This window comes from Hemibagrus wyckioides, linkage group LG23 (genome assembly GCF_019097595.1).
Source record: "Hemibagrus wyckioides isolate EC202008001 linkage group LG23, SWU_Hwy_1.0, whole genome shotgun sequence".
Classification (NCBI taxonomy): domain Eukaryota; kingdom Metazoa; phylum Chordata; class Actinopteri; order Siluriformes; family Bagridae; genus Hemibagrus; species Hemibagrus wyckioides.
Genome location: NC_080732.1, coordinates 9100049 through 9115987, shown reverse-complemented (window position 1 = coordinate 9115987; position 15939 = coordinate 9100049). Strand labels below are relative to the sequence as shown.

The 15939-nt window shown below is 37.3% G+C and overlaps 1 protein-coding gene across 3 annotated transcripts in view; it reads right to left on the bottom strand.

Moving 5' to 3' along the window:
- Positions 1 to 15939, bottom strand: part of pou6f2 (POU class 6 homeobox 2) — an 86953-nt gene that overhangs the window by 61192 nt on the left and 9822 nt on the right. For all 3 annotated transcript variants that reach the window (XM_058376052.1, XM_058376054.1, XM_058376053.1), the window contains one exon: positions 5057 to 5154. In XM_058376052.1, the coding sequence (XP_058232035.1) occupies positions 5057 to 5154 (98 nt within the window). The remainder of the gene's footprint in view (positions 1 to 5056; positions 5155 to 15939) is intronic.

The window sequence follows — 15939 nt, the reverse complement described above, 5'->3', positions numbered from 1 at the left end:
ATATATATATATATATACATACAGAATGGAACACTTACAGTATTTTGTAAGGACGATTTAACATTTGATTTAACATTTGATGGAAATGTTGTTTGACACAGATGCAAGGATGAAATGTGTCAAGACTCAATTGCCCTTTCCCTGGTTTTCTGAACAGCTGGGACTTCAAACAAGTGACAAGACACTTAAATAACACTAATTAAAAAGAAACTCTATGTAGTGTTTTGGTGCTGTGCTAGCTTATAAAACCTGCTCTCTAAAAGGACCTTTAGTTTAATGGCACTTATTTATTTGTACCAGCATGAAGAGTTGTTTTGATGGAGATATAAAGCTTCTGTAAGTTATTCTGGATAAGGGTATCTGCCAAATGCTGTAAATGAAAATCTAAAATTTCTTCGAAACAGTAGATTCTGCATTCATAACTTCTGGAATGATATTTTATATACCCTTTCACGCAGTGCCTGTAACATGGTCCACTCAGTGCACTCTGTTCCAAGGTTTCAATAGCTAAGCTGACGAAAGGTCATTTCCGTCTTAGAATCATGTTTCTTCAACATTCAGGAAGATGCCATTTGTCATTTCATTTAGAAGCCGCGAGTGTTCGAACATCGACTTTCAAAAGAGAAGGAAATTAATTATCCACTGAAAAGACAACTACAGAGACGTGTGTGACAGAATTGCATGGTATGTGCTTAATCTTGCTGTTTTAAGTGTGTGTGGGCTGGTGTGTGATGTCGGATGCTCCAGGCAAACAATCAAACATTGCTTATCAACATTCCTTCTGTGTTTTAAAGTGACTGTCACTCTTTAGTTTGACACTGACTCAGTTCTCTCTTCTACACAGTTATAGACTGGCAATCATCCTATAATTTCCTTTACTTTCTAAACAAAGGGCATTATTTATATGATTATTATTTACACAGTAAACTCTCAATTAATGGTTAACTAACTTTTTTTCTAACTAAATTTTATCCAAAAATAGCGAGCAAATGCATTAGTGACACATTGAGCTAAAGGTTACTCACTCCATTGCTCATTGCTCGCTCATATGTATGTGGCGTAATAATTAACAGTGAATTCAGGGAGTTGTTGATTATATTTCCATTATTTTCATTCAATTTGTCTTATCGTATTTTTCTTTTCTCCTACCTTCTCTACCAGTGTATAAAAGCATCATGGGGAATTTGTTTCCAAACTGAATTAATTATATGTGAACATTTTACCACAGCACATGCAGAAGCTATTCAACAACTTAGCTAGCAAACCTGCAAGCTTTTAAGCATCATCGTTAGGCAGAACGAAGCTTGTTTGCAACTGGCTTTGCTGAACTGATGCCACTGCAGAACAGTGTTTTGCTTAACTAAGAATTAGAGATGCATTACATTTTCTTAACCACAGCTTTCCAATCCTGGTCCTGGAGTACTCACGCTCCTGCAGAGTGTTTTCCTTGCTCTAACACACCCACTTCACTTCCACTCAGAAGGGCTGTTAATCAGCTCATTAGTTAAGTCAGGTATGTCAGAGCAGAGAAAACACTTACATGTGCAAGACAGCAGGTCCTTCTGGAGCAGCAGCTGTTTCACAATTTCCATAACGTTTTCATTCTCTTAACATGCACAACACCAAGGAGTTTTCTCTGATCATGCCCTTACCCACATTCTGCTCTAAAAGTCACTTGCATAATAATGGCTTTCCACTATTGTTATCTGGTGTGTGCTTTTTTTGTTTGACTCATTAGCGAAACCCTAACACCTGTTTGCTTGTTTCTCCTGTCTTTTTGTCTAATTCCTCTGCCCTTTTGTCTATTTTAATCCTCTGGGATTCCCACTGCAAAGATTAGATGTGATTTTTCAAGTCATGTCAAAAAGCTTTTATTGTCATTTCTACCATATGCAGTATACAGTCCCCCAGGACCCTGGTGCTACATAAAGACACAGAGCTGCATAACACAAAACTACAGGCTAAACTTATTCATGTAACCTTGTGCAGAAAGTGCAAGAGAAAAGCCAGTGTAAGACAAGAGACCATGAATACACAGACAGACAGACAGACAGACAGATATATCTAGACATTGACAGGTAAATAAAACAGCACTGGCTAGTATGCACAGTATGTCTGTGTGCAAATAAGGATGCTTTTCCTTCAGTGCTCAGGTTTATATTTTTATTATTCATTATCCTTAGTTTCCTTGTGTTTGTGTTTCTTTGGCACAAATGATTATGGATAAATACAGTCTAACTCTGTCTGTGATGGACTGTGAGTGCATGTTGGATTTGCTATAATAAACCTAAAGCAAAATTTACACACTTGAATCCTGCTTCTGGCCTTTAGTGTTGTGGAGGGATTAATGAGAGGATAAATTAAATACTTCCTCGTTAATAAGTAGCTTCACCCACAATCTCCACCACATTTTCTACAAAATATTATATCACAGTGGACATTTTTAATATATCTGAGAGATGTGCCCTGAGCAAATCACCAAAGAAAACCTGGCTCTATTTTCTTGGACAGGTCTGGTTTCTGTCTCATTACTTACAGAGTGAAATAAGAATGATTCCTGGTTCCTTTGAGTGGCATAGTTTAAACACTTCTGGTTCCAGTGAGGTGTAAATAAAAAAACCCTCGACAGACAGAGCCATTACAGTGGCCTTCATCAGACTTCTGAAGTGGATTAGGTAGAGAGACATGTAATGGTTGGAACCACTGACTGCAGTAAATATTGAACCAAAAAGACAAGGACCGGCTGCTATATTCTTTGGCATGTTTGCATGAATAGATTCTTCTATAGTCACCATTTTGACTGACAGAGACATTTGTCAGAGAAATGTTTCTATAAAGTTGGCAATAAACAAAGTTAACTGGAAAACATCAGCCTGAGAGAGGTCTTTAGAAATGTTGTGCCAAACTTACAATAAGTGAGGGAATGGAGTTCTCATCAGCCCCTTCACTGTTCCACAAAGGTTGGAGATTGGAGCTGAACCCAAGCGGAGAAATAAAATCTTATCAAAACGCTCTTTAAAATAGAACTGGAATTCATGCACTGTGCCTGGTAACACTTACGGATTATATGACACCTACATATGCCTACATATTTGTGATAACTGACAAACGTTTATAAAGGATAATTCTAAAAGGTGTCAGCTACCTTAAAGAATTTTTATCAATTCTGATGTGAAGTTGAAATACCTTATTTAAGTGGAATAGACAGAAGTTTGTGGTTATCAAGCTGACTTGCATAACAAGGTCATAGAGCCTGAATCAGTACACTAATAACAGAAGCAGGTAATAGTAGAACAGTGCTTTTAATATTACTATTACTGCTAGAATAAACAGTGAGCTGAATGCTCAGAGAACCAGTGAATCACAGAAGAAATAGCTTTATGGTTTATTTATCTGGCTAAAATATCAGGCTAGCATACAAATGGTTGCTACCTAGCTTAGCTAACGTTACATAACATTTTTTCTATTTTTATGTCTACTATAAATGATGATATGATTACATATGATTTTGCACTACAGTAATCAAGCTGTTAAACTGCAGAATTATGTGTATAGTTCTTTCACCTATTGAAGTAAAGTTCATTTTTATATTTAATGGATTTTTCTGGATAATTATGTCTCTGCTATCACAATGTAAGGACAGGGGATATATGCACGTGTTGTGATAAATAAATCAGTGGTTTCAGTGTTTGATTTACTGCAAACCTTTACACACACCAGAAGTACAGTGAGGTACAAAGTCAGCTGTCATGATGCTCCAAAGGAACTGAACCCAGAAAGTGTCAAAACACAGCGTTATGTCAACAAAAATCAGTCTTGACATTAAAAAAATGATAAAAGCAGCCGAAACTATTTGGATGAAGCGAGGGCACTGTGGCTTAGAGTTTAGTACCTTTGCCTTGCACCCTGAGATCATATGACTCTGACCAGTGTTCCTTGTTTACTCAGCCAGTCCAAATACATGTGTAGTAGGCTGATTGGCATCCTGTCAATTGTGTGTGTGATTGTGGCTTGTGATGGGCTAGCACCAGTCCAGGGATCCCTGGGATAAAGTCCAGGCAACCTTTTATAAATGCGTTTATGTTGGTTGTCATGAAAGGGTTGTATTAATTATTACATTAATACATAGCATGTGTATAAAAATTTAATTGTGTTTGTTTTCAGCTAAGCATTTTTATTCCCCTCTAAAATCACCCAACTGCAAAATCTAACAAATTCAGTTCTGCATTCTGAGAGTTAACTTTAATAATGATTTAATTTTTCATCAAGCATCTGAAGCACAATGTTCAGGATAATGACTGCATTTTCCAGCATACAAGATCTTTGTTTTGGTTTTTGACATTAAACTCTCTCATTTTTCACGAACACATCCGCTATTAGGAGAAACCCAAGGACCCAGAGCTGCCTGGCAGGAGAAGCTGCTGAGAAATTACCCACAATCACACTGATGGCAGGCCTGTGTCACTGCGTTGAGGAAGGAGAGAGAGGCAGACTCACGTAGGGCTAACTGCCCTCTTACGGATCCAGGTCCGTAATGGCAGAATGCACAACATCCGACGGAGAAGTGAGAATCCATCAAAACATATTGATTCCGAAACAGAGGAATTGGCTGTGGTGAGAGGACAAGAGACCGGTGTGGCTGAAAGATGTTTGTTTTGGCACTATGACCTTGACAGGGCTCATATTTTAAAGCAAGACTCTAGTGTGTGGGGTATAGCATTACTCGACCTTTATGCTTCTCCCTATTTCTTCTTGATTTCCCAACTGTACCAGTTTTCACTGGAGAAAGTGTTTAATTGAAAGTATCGCTACTGTGTGAACCTCATGTGAAAGCGCTGAAAGGTCTCAACTTTTGAAAGCATTTCAAAATTTAGAATAATAATAATAATATTAAAATTACAAGACACAAAGCCAGATATATATTCCCCCATATACTTCTTACATATATTCAGTGGCATGTAATTGTACTGCATGAATTCTTTTCAAAGGAAAGTTTAGTGTAGAAAGTCTTCTGTGTGTGTGTGTGTGTGTGTGTGTGTGTTGTGTGTCTTCTTACCTGTGGTCCAACAGGGTACGCTGGATGGGGCTGACACATATGACCCTGCTCAGAGGGGCTACTGCTTGCATCTGACTGGACTGATCCACCTCTGCCACCTAACAGAGTGGAGAGAGAGAGAGAGAGAGAGAGAGAGAGGGATATGGAAGGCAACAGTTACTTCTCTAACCAAAAATCTAGTTTACAAATTCCTTTATCATCCAACAACATGAAAACTATCAATGAGTACTATACTACCATTTGCTTCCCATTTTCTTCTTTTGCAAAAACCACACACACACATACACACACACACACACACACACATACACACACACACACACACACACACGCATGCTGTTATGACAGAAAGCCACTCTGTAAGTGCAGGGGTAAAGTGGTTTATCAACACATTCAGCCGTAAACACACACACACACACACACACACACACACTGGCAGCACCACCCACAGCTCATTGCATCCCTTTATTCCTCTCACTCCACTGCGCTCAGCAGTTTACATAGCCCAAGAACGCGTGCATATAAAAACATGTTTATTCTTAAATCTTCAGTTCACATCATTTATGTTTTAGCACTTGCTTATTTAACTTTAGCCAGCGTCATGTGTAATTCCATAAGCAGAGAACAGTATATTAATCACATTGAGTGCCTTATTTTTCACAAGGCTTTGGGCAGTTTTAGACTATAGACACAAAACTTCATTCCGTAGCTTTTCAAAGTTTCAGAAAAATGCAGCAGCAAGGACACAAACACACAGAAACGCACAAAGACAGCATGTGTCTCTACTGTACTTGGGAGATCTGTGTGTAGAAGGAGACTGAGAATCTTATTTTAATAAGACCTATAAATGCCTGAAGCTTTCACTGTCCTTGTGCCATACATAAGAACTTCAGTAAGTCCACTTGGGCGACCCTGAATCATTTTAATATTTAAAGCACATGTTGGTGATGATTAACAAAGCACTAACAGCAGGAAGAGTAGCACTTTAGAGAGTCCTGCACGACACAGGGAACATGCCATACACCTGCCTGATGTCATACAGTGTCATATCATAGCTGATGTCTAGTAATACAACCATGTTATCTTAACATTATGTATAATAATAGATGTCATAATACTTGGTATGTTGTTGTTCTTTCAGCTGTTCCCTGTTTGGGGTCACCACAGCAGATTATTTAGTCCGCAGGTACCCTTCCTGACACAACCCTCCCATTTAATCTGGGCTTGGGACCGGCACTGAGAATTAACTCTTCAGTGGCTGTTTTAGCACCTTGTCGGGGAATCGAACCCACAGCAATGAGAGTGCGGGATCCTGCTGCTGGACCACCAGGAGGCTAGATGTCATAATATTTGCCATATTGGATGCTAAATTGAAACTGATGATATTTTGTCTCACAACATGAAAATCAACCAAAAATAGAAAGCCCACATCATCATATATTTTTGGCTCTTATTTAATTCAATTCAGTTTTGTACAGCAGTTTTAACAATAGACATTTTCACAAAGCAGAAATCCCAAAATCCTGTTGTAGATTTATAGTTTATAGCAAAGCAGAAAGGAACTTAGCACAGAAAAATTCAGTGAGACAACATGAGGTTGAACCGATGAAAGGAATGAGACTTTTATGTTAAAGCATGATGAAAAAAATGATTGTCATCATTATGATGCCGTGTTATAACAGTTATGTAGAACGTACACGCAGATCTGACACTTCACAAGAGACAAAATATGACAGCATGAATACTGACCAAGTCAATTTCCCCAAATACATGTATATTTTCAAATTAGAATAAATTCAGTGGGGGAAATTGCGCAAGATTGTTGAGGTCTGAAACGCAAGATATTTCTTTTTTTTTTAGAAAACCTGTTGAGCCATTATTGCTCTTGCTCCCTGGAATTGTTCCAAATATAACAGGTTGAAATTGTGTATTTTTTGGTCTTATTTTCCAAATCTTTTTTTATTTATTTTTTCAAATGACACCTGAATGACTTTAAATATAAAGCGAACACTGTTTTTTGAAATACGTCCACAATACACATAAAAACATAAGAAAAGCAGGCATGGTCCAGGTAAATTTGTCCAGGGATCACCATGGTAACAAAGGCCACAATTAGGGATAGAGAGAGAAGTAGTAGTGACCTACTTAGGCACCCTGATCTTCTTCACATACTGATCAGCTCTAATAATAAAAGTGTTAGTAATCAGGCCACACACAAACACACATACACACAGACACACACACACACACACACACACACACTTGCTTAAGGTCAAATTAATAGTAATGTAACACAATTTAATGACATTTATGGTTTATGTTGTTTCTCCTTTCCTTGGTCTATTTTTTGTATATAAAACATATACCATATGTATATATATATATATATATATATATATATATATATATATATATATATATATATATATATATATATACATATGTATACATATATATATATATATGTGTGTGTGTGTGTGTGTGTGTGTGTGTGTGGTGTCCTGTAAGGAACTGGTATCCCGTTTGATGTCAATTCTCTACTAGCACCTAATATTGCCAGGCCAGACTCGGGATCCTCTCCGACCCTGACCAGGATAAAGCGCTTGCTGAAGCTAGATGAAAAAATAACCAAAACTTTAGATTTTTATCATGATTACCTTTAATAACTGTTTCAACTTCATCATAGCTTATAATGCATTAAAGTGTTGAATAGGTTCATAAACAATATACATATCAAAAGCATATTCTGTCACCGAAGACGCGGCTAGCACGTCATCCCACCTCAATCTCAATCCACTTTAACATGTAGATCATAGGCTTTTGCCTGTAAGTCAAATAATCACTGTCCTGTGTAATTTACAGAGATGTTACACTGACAGACCATGTCTACACCATGGTGCACTTAGTTTCAGTCTCCGGATGTGAATAATATATATCCTATATACTGGCCGTCAGTAAGTGCAGCTCGCGGCGCTGTCTTTCATTAGATGGAATTGGAACCATTTGATCCTCTTGTGCATAATTATGAAGTTAACATGTTTTCATTGCATGAACAAAAAAAAAATCAATAATTAATACATGCACTTAGGCTTTTCCACTGGGGGTTAAAGTATGAATTTGTGTCACTGCAACAAAATTAAAAAGCTTGACAGAGAAAATGTCTGGGGATTTCAGCAACTGTTGTGTCCCATTATCAGATCCTGCTCTTCTTTTAACCTGTTTATTAAAGGAAGCTGCCCTCTAAGAGGATTACCTTCAGAACACTGAGAATGTAATTATGTGTAGAGTGCTGATGGCAAGAAACTTTCTTGTATACTGTATATAACACTGTACTTTTATAGGAAGACACTTTTATGCAGGTTTTATTAATTGTATAATTGAAACTGAAAGTGTTCCTGAGGTACTTCTGAAGACAAATGTGTTGGTGAAAGATGTTGAACTGAAATGGATGAATCCCTTCATTTCTAAACGTTTTTTTTTTTTTTTGCAATACGCTTTTCAGATAGAAATGCAGTAGAAGTTAGTTCTTTGTAGACGTTTAGACACAAAAAACAGCATCAGATGACAAGATGTTTCCTTCATTCACTAAACTCATGCTAGATACATGCTGAATGCTGTTTTATACCTTTTACCAATGAAGGAAAAAAGAGTGTGTGAGGAGAAGTTATTATTAAAAACTGTAATAAATGTGTGAACCACCAAGCAGAATTTTGTCCAAAGAAATTGCCGCTTGCTTGTGTTGCGTGTTAAGGAGAGCTGTATTTGAGCTGGGTGAATGTGTTTCTGAGCCGTAATGATCGGTGTGTGACACATGAGGCTAACATTGAACCATGTAAAAGGTTGCTTCTGAGTGGTGCAACAGAAAAGCGTAGAATTACAAGTACATTTCCCGATGATGCCACAGCCATCCATGGCCAGGAGTCTCCCAGGGTGTGAGGGATGCCGTTATCATTGACGCTAACCTGTGTGTTTCTGTGTGCTCATTTATGCAGAAGAGTGCAGAAAGTGCTTTCCTCAAATTATGTTCAGCTGCCCTGTGATGCAGTAGATGTAGTGGTTGCATTCACATGGTGTGGAACTTTACCCTGTCAGGCTAGTAGGTGTCATGTGTTGAAGAGAGCAAGCTAATGGGTGGGATTTAGCAAATGCTGTATATGGCAAATGGAACATGTGAGGAAAAATGAAAAATTAAAAAGCTTTTTCAAGCTCATTATGAAAGCTTCTGTGTTGAGCTTTGTTTATTTCTACTTGTTTCCATACAGTCTGTTATATGTGTGTTATATGTGTGTTATATGTGGATAGATGTTAAAAATAGATCATTTTTATTTTTCATAACCAGTGACAACATAGAGGAGCTGGGCCTTTTATAAAGCAGTGACCTGGAAACTGATTATAATCAACACAATGGACTACAAATGGACTTTATAGGAAGATAAATGCAGTTTTTTCCGATTTGTAAGATGATAAAATGTTATATTTGTGTCAGTATTTGATTGTCAAAAGAAGCCGAACTGATGTCCGGGATAATATGCAGATCTGGTAAATGGCAGCTTTGCGTATCAGTGGATTTAATCCACAGACAACAACAAAAGGACCACCTTTAATTTAAAGGGAGACAAAAAACACTCAGTTGCATTGATCATCTAAGTGGTGACCGGGGTGTGTGGATGAATAGATCTGGTAGACCTAGTCTGAAAGTCAGCACATATTAATTTTTTTTTTCTACGGAGTGCAAAGAGCTAGCTTTAATTGACACCCTGCTCCCACCCCCCACCAGACAACCACAAAACAATCATCCAAGCCACCACTGCTGCCATCACCATTTTGCATGCCACCTCCGTCCAACATTTCTGAATCAAATGGCCGTTATTGAAAGCTTTGTAAAGCGCCGGGTTGGCTTTTGGCCCCTGAGTGCATTTATGAATCAATTTTGCCCTCTATAAAAAAAGGAGTTTTAACACTGGCTATTTTAGTGGAAATCCATTATATCATAAGTTGGCCGGTAGGAGCGGAGGGGGCTGCTCAATCCGTCTATTCAAAATCAACAGGGCAAGGCGCAGCGAGCTTCGGGTAGATCTTAAATAGCTCTCCTGCTGGTGCTTTGCTTTGTGCCACATCATCTACTTATCATCTCATTCCGCTCTCATTCTGCAAATACGCTACAGACAAAGCCGGACACAAACGGTGCCTTCTTTTCAGCTGCTCAGACCAGGAAAGTGATTTGCAGACTATTTTATATTAAACAGCTGTCTGTTGGTAACTTTTTGTTCAAAAATCCTTTTTAATTTTCTCTTTTCCTACCTCTCCAATGTTAACCATTAAGAAATAAGCAATTAGCTCTCTCAAACACATCTCAATGATGGCATGTGCTTTGGATCATAATGTATTTTTATTACAACAATCATGTGATTTGGTTTGAAGGGATTCAGTGTGTTGTCCTAATGACTGATGAGATGCATTTAACAAAAGCAAATCCAGTCAATAACCAGAACAGTGTTTAAATTGTGCGGCCATCGATTCAGGTTAGTTAATGTAGCTGACGGGTCGAGAGGAACAGTACTTTAGCTTAGAGAAATAGATGCTAGGGAACAGAGGAGCAGAGGAAATGCGATGTGCTGGGACAGATAGAGAGGGAGATTTAGAGAAACGGATGTGAAACAAAAAATGCTCTGTCTACAGCACAGTGTGAACAAATAAGTACTGTCCTTGAGTCTGGAGCATGGTGTTTCACAGATCAATCTGCTTCATCTACTCTGCTGGATTTAGATGAAATACTCCAATGCATTTATACTCCATTAGCAGATGCAGGCAGGTAAAGAGCTAGAGTCTGAATGTTTAATCAGACATTAGAGCTAAATAAGGATCTGTTGATCTGACTTTCTTTATCTTAATTCATGTTTATTAAAAACAAGTCATTAAAATTAACAGAAAACAAATCTCGCTATTTCTTTAGAAAAGTTTCTGTTTCTCTGAGGATATCATTTGTCTCCTAAGATATGAAAATAACTGAAATTTAACTCTTAAATTAAAAAAAATAATAATAAAGCCAAAAGACTGATTTGATCTAAGTGTACTGTAAAATTAAAACCAGGACAAATTAATAGGTGAAATGTAATATAAAAAAAATGTTTGTTTCAATGATTAAAAGCACAGTGAAATGAAATTAATTAACTAACTAATGTTAAATCCTAATTACTGGGGAAAAAAAACATTCACCTTTATTTGTTTATTCTTCAACTTAGTCAGGATCACTGTGGATCTGGAGCCTGTCCCAGGAATACTGAGCACAAAGCAGGAATAGGATGCCATAAAAATCCTGTATAATGCTGATAATTTATTTATTTTATTATAATAGCATTATAGCTCCATTGAACCAATTTCAATGAAAATGATTTCATGCTATTTGAACAATAGCTCTTTCAGGCTATTATCTGAAACAATGAAATTTAATACAAACTAAAAAAAAATTATAAATAATTTTTTTTTTATAAATAAAAGAAATTATTTTATAATACTATGAAATCCTTAAAAGAATTGCTCAGTACATTTATATTCAGATGTCAAAACGTCACATGTTGCTCTATCTTTTTAAACTTTACTGATTAAAGAAGAAAGCACTTAATGACAGATGTATAGAAAGGCAAGGCAGCTGAAGAAGTGAATGCGGTGTTGATGTAGCTACCACACAGATGGACACATCTGTTCACAAAGCTTCCTCTACGCTCATCATCCTCAAGCAATGTCAACTTCAGGGCTGAAAGAGACAAATATGTGCCCGGATGACTCCTCATCCTTTTAGGCCCATCTGCGAAAGCAGAGACTTCAAGGTCCATCCCCTGTCTATGGAATCTCTAACCCTTTTAGAGAAAGCCAGAGGAATGCTGGGGTCATCCTGCTTTTCGCTCGTGCTAACCCCACCGCAAATTATCTTAACCGTATTTGCCACAAATAGGATTCCGCCTCCTGACCACCATTCTGTCCGTGTCCTGCAGAAGGGCACTTCTTATATCTCTTTTATCAGCTTCATCACCGAAAATATGCTTTGTTTGGTGGCTTCGTATCTGTTTAGCAGAAATACCATTTTATTTTATTACCTGGCATTTGTAATATATTATCCAATTACTGTAACATAATTCTCAGCAGAATTTGGTTAAATCAACATTAACTGGATTTTAACTGACTGGCTTTAAAGCAAGGATTAAAGCTTATGTTGGTTTTATAACATTGACATTCAAATACTATCTAGTTTTATTTAAATCCATTTTAAAAGAATCTAAACTATGTTCATTTATGACACAGCAGCCTTCAGATACATTAGCAAACAAAAACAGGTCAGAGAAATCATTTTTAAACATGTTATAATGTTCTTGGAAATATTAAAAATTGTTCCAATTCCATGCTTTAATATGTAATTGATGACACAATTATACATATATATTTTTTTGCCTAAAAATGGATTAAATCATCATCTTCAGTTCTATACTCCTATTTTAAGTCATACATACAATGTAAAAAAAAAATAAAAATACTGTAAATGTCACAGTAATGTCCTAGCATCCTGGGTTGCCAGTATTGTTAAATTTACAGCAAATTACGACTCTACTGTATGTCCTGACCTTTCTCTACCTTGGCCTTTGAAACATCAGTGTTTTTAAAGCTTTAATTATAGATTACTTAAAGCACTAAACACTAAAATGTGCATGAAAATGTGTTTGTGTTGTGTGTTATTTAAAGCTAATAACTGTCAATAAATGATTTAATGAGGCTTTTTGTTTGTGTCCATTAGTCTTGAAAGACTGAAACTGGCCACACATACAGTTTGTGTAATTAGGCATCAAGCATAACTGATTTAAAAAGGAGAGATTTAAACTTCATCACAGCAATATCAGGTCAGAATTCTGAAGGAAGAAAAAATATTGAGCCATAATTGCCAGCTGCTTTCATTTATTTATTTATTTATTTATTTATTTATTTATTTATTTATTTATTTAAGATGTTAAGGTTCTCTTTGGGAGTGACAAGGTTGGACAGGATTAGGAACGAGTACATCAGAGGGACAGCTCATGTTGGATGTTTGGGGGACAAAGTTAGAGAGGCCAGATTAAGATGGTTTGGACATGTCCAGAGGAGGGAGAGTGAGTATATTGGTAGGAGAATGTTGGACAGGGAGCTGCCAGGCAGGAGGAAAAGAGGAAGGCCAAAGAGGAGGTATATGGATGTAATAAATGAGGATATGAAGCTAGTGGGTGCAAGTGTTGAGGATGCAGAAGATGGGGATAGGTGGAGAGAGATGATTCGCTGTGGCAACCCCTGAAGGGAAAAGCCGAAAGGAGAAGAAGAAGAAGAAGAAGAAGAAGAAGAAGAAGAAGAAGAAGATTGATTGATTGATTGATTGATTAATGTTATCAGAAGTAAATTAAATTTAATATCTGTAATTTGGTTGTATTCATTTGTGCACCTAAACACCATTCCTGACTTTCTGACTTAGGAAGTACTTTAGACTGACAAAATAACTAGTACTGATACTCCCTGTATTTTGAAGTTTTAGGTAGAAGCATGCCACATTACATGTTCATCATAATTCATAATTATGCGAAACAGACATGATCTATAATTTACAAAATTCTCCAAAGAGCCTCTTAGTTAATTACCATGCACTTTCTTTTGCTGGGGTTATCAATGTTGTACATTGTTTTCAACAAATAAACATTACATTTTCTCCCTATTTAATTATAGCCGATGTTCAGCTAATAAACACAGTCACTAATCATGTGTCTAATATGTGCCACTTCTAAACATTTAACCCATTTAAACACAAGTCACCATATTTAAGAACACTCACTGCTCTTCTCTGTATATATATATATATATATATATATATATGAGCTCCTTCACACAGGGCCGCAGCTGGATGGTGTCACTCTGACAGATGACTATCCTTCCCAGCAAAACATTTAAATCATTCAATATTCAAACATCTCTGTCTCACAGTGATTTGGCAGTAGTTTGAACTCTGCACCACCCAAGAGGCTTTATCATAATTTAAAGAAGCAATTTTCCTTCATTACTTATTTTTCATTTATGCACTACAATGTTGTATGCTTGTTTTGTTTAATTAGTCCACTACTATTCAGATACTTTCCCCAAAAAACCACTGCTAGTGACAAGATCTTTATAGAAATATAAAGATTCCAAATCCAATAAACAGAAACAATACATCCTACATCATAAACCTCACTCTCTGTATCATCTCATTGCCTCGCTACGCTTTTCTCCATCCCGCCTCTATTTCCTCACCTGTTAATCCACTGCTTCTGTCCTCCACCCCACCTTCTCTGTGAGCTCTTTCATGGAGGATCAATACAAATCATCATAAACACAGGCAGACGGAGGGCACTGACGACGACCTGCTGCGAATTCTCTCTCTCTCAAAATCTCCCACGCAAGGTCATCTAGTGCCCTGTCTCAACACCTAGTGAAGGGTGCAAAAATAAAGAAGAAGAAAAAAAATTGCAGAAAGAGTGGGGCTTTGAAGCCACGGAAACTCCATTCGGGAAGAACAGAGGCACCCACAGTTTTTCATTCCATGTCCTTAAGCATGAGGTTGGTGTGTGTGCATGGGGCAGGGGTGATAAAAAAAATTCCCAGATAACTAGTGTCTCTAGTTTTCTTTTTCTCTTACACACACACACACACACAGACATCTACCTCTTCTATATATGAACACAGACACACTCTCCTGCCTCTCATCTCCTCAGTCTGTGGTTTCAAAGGAAGCGAATAAGGCAGAAGGACAGAAGGTTATGCATTAGTACTGGTCAGTGCTCAAAGAGAAACCGTCATAAATAATAAAGGCTTCAGGAAGACCGTCCGGGCTCTTGTTAACGTCCGTACGCCGAGCCCCGCACCAGACTACATCAGAAAACCCTGAGATTTTCATTTCAACCACACACTCGATGTATATGATTAGGTGACTGCTTCAATTACAGCGTACTACAGATAGAGGAGCAGCAATTTGATGAGCCAAGGTTGATTCTATAAAGTGGTGACAGCTTTTACATTTTGTATGAATATAAAAACAATTTGTTTGTGATTTGCAGCTCGTCTGTGTCCCATAAAGGTTAGTGTTCTGCCAAGTAAAGAGAGCGTGTCATTTATACGGCCATCTTATGATGAGCAAATGTTTATTTGTTTCACAGACACTTTTATCCAAGCCACTTACAAGTAAGGAAGAATTCAATCCAGGAATATAGCGGTTAAGAGTTAAGAGCCTTGCCCAAGAACGTGAAGAAGAAGACGTGGTGCTTTTACACTTCGGGGATTTGAACTTTTAATGTATTGTGCTTACTTTAGATGGAACTTTAGAAAACATTTGGGACAGTAAAATTGCTCAAACGTCTCTGATTGTCATGATGGTACAGATAGTGACAATGATTTATGAGAGCAATGTTAAGTGCAAAAAAAAATCATCAGATGATACATTAACCTCATTATTTCAGGAAATTTTGAAATTCAGTTGAATAAGCTTGGAGGCACACTGGTGTATTATGTAGTGTTGATGCATCCCTTGGTCAAGCCTGAGCTTGGTTTATTGTTTACGTAGAGTTTCTGGGCATAATCTTCTAATGACAGTGTGAATTTCATCTGGGTTCCTCAGTTTCCACCGACAATCAAGCTAGGTGGATTATCTGTCCTAAATCAGTGTGTGTGTGCATGTACATGGCGTCCTGCAAATAGACCGGTATCACAAGATGTTACCAGAATAGGCTCTGGATCTGCTATGGGTTACATAGTGTAAATAAATTTCTGATTCAGCATGCAATAAAAATGCAAAATTACCTCACATGGTATTTCCTGTAATAAACTGGTGTCAGTGGAGTTTA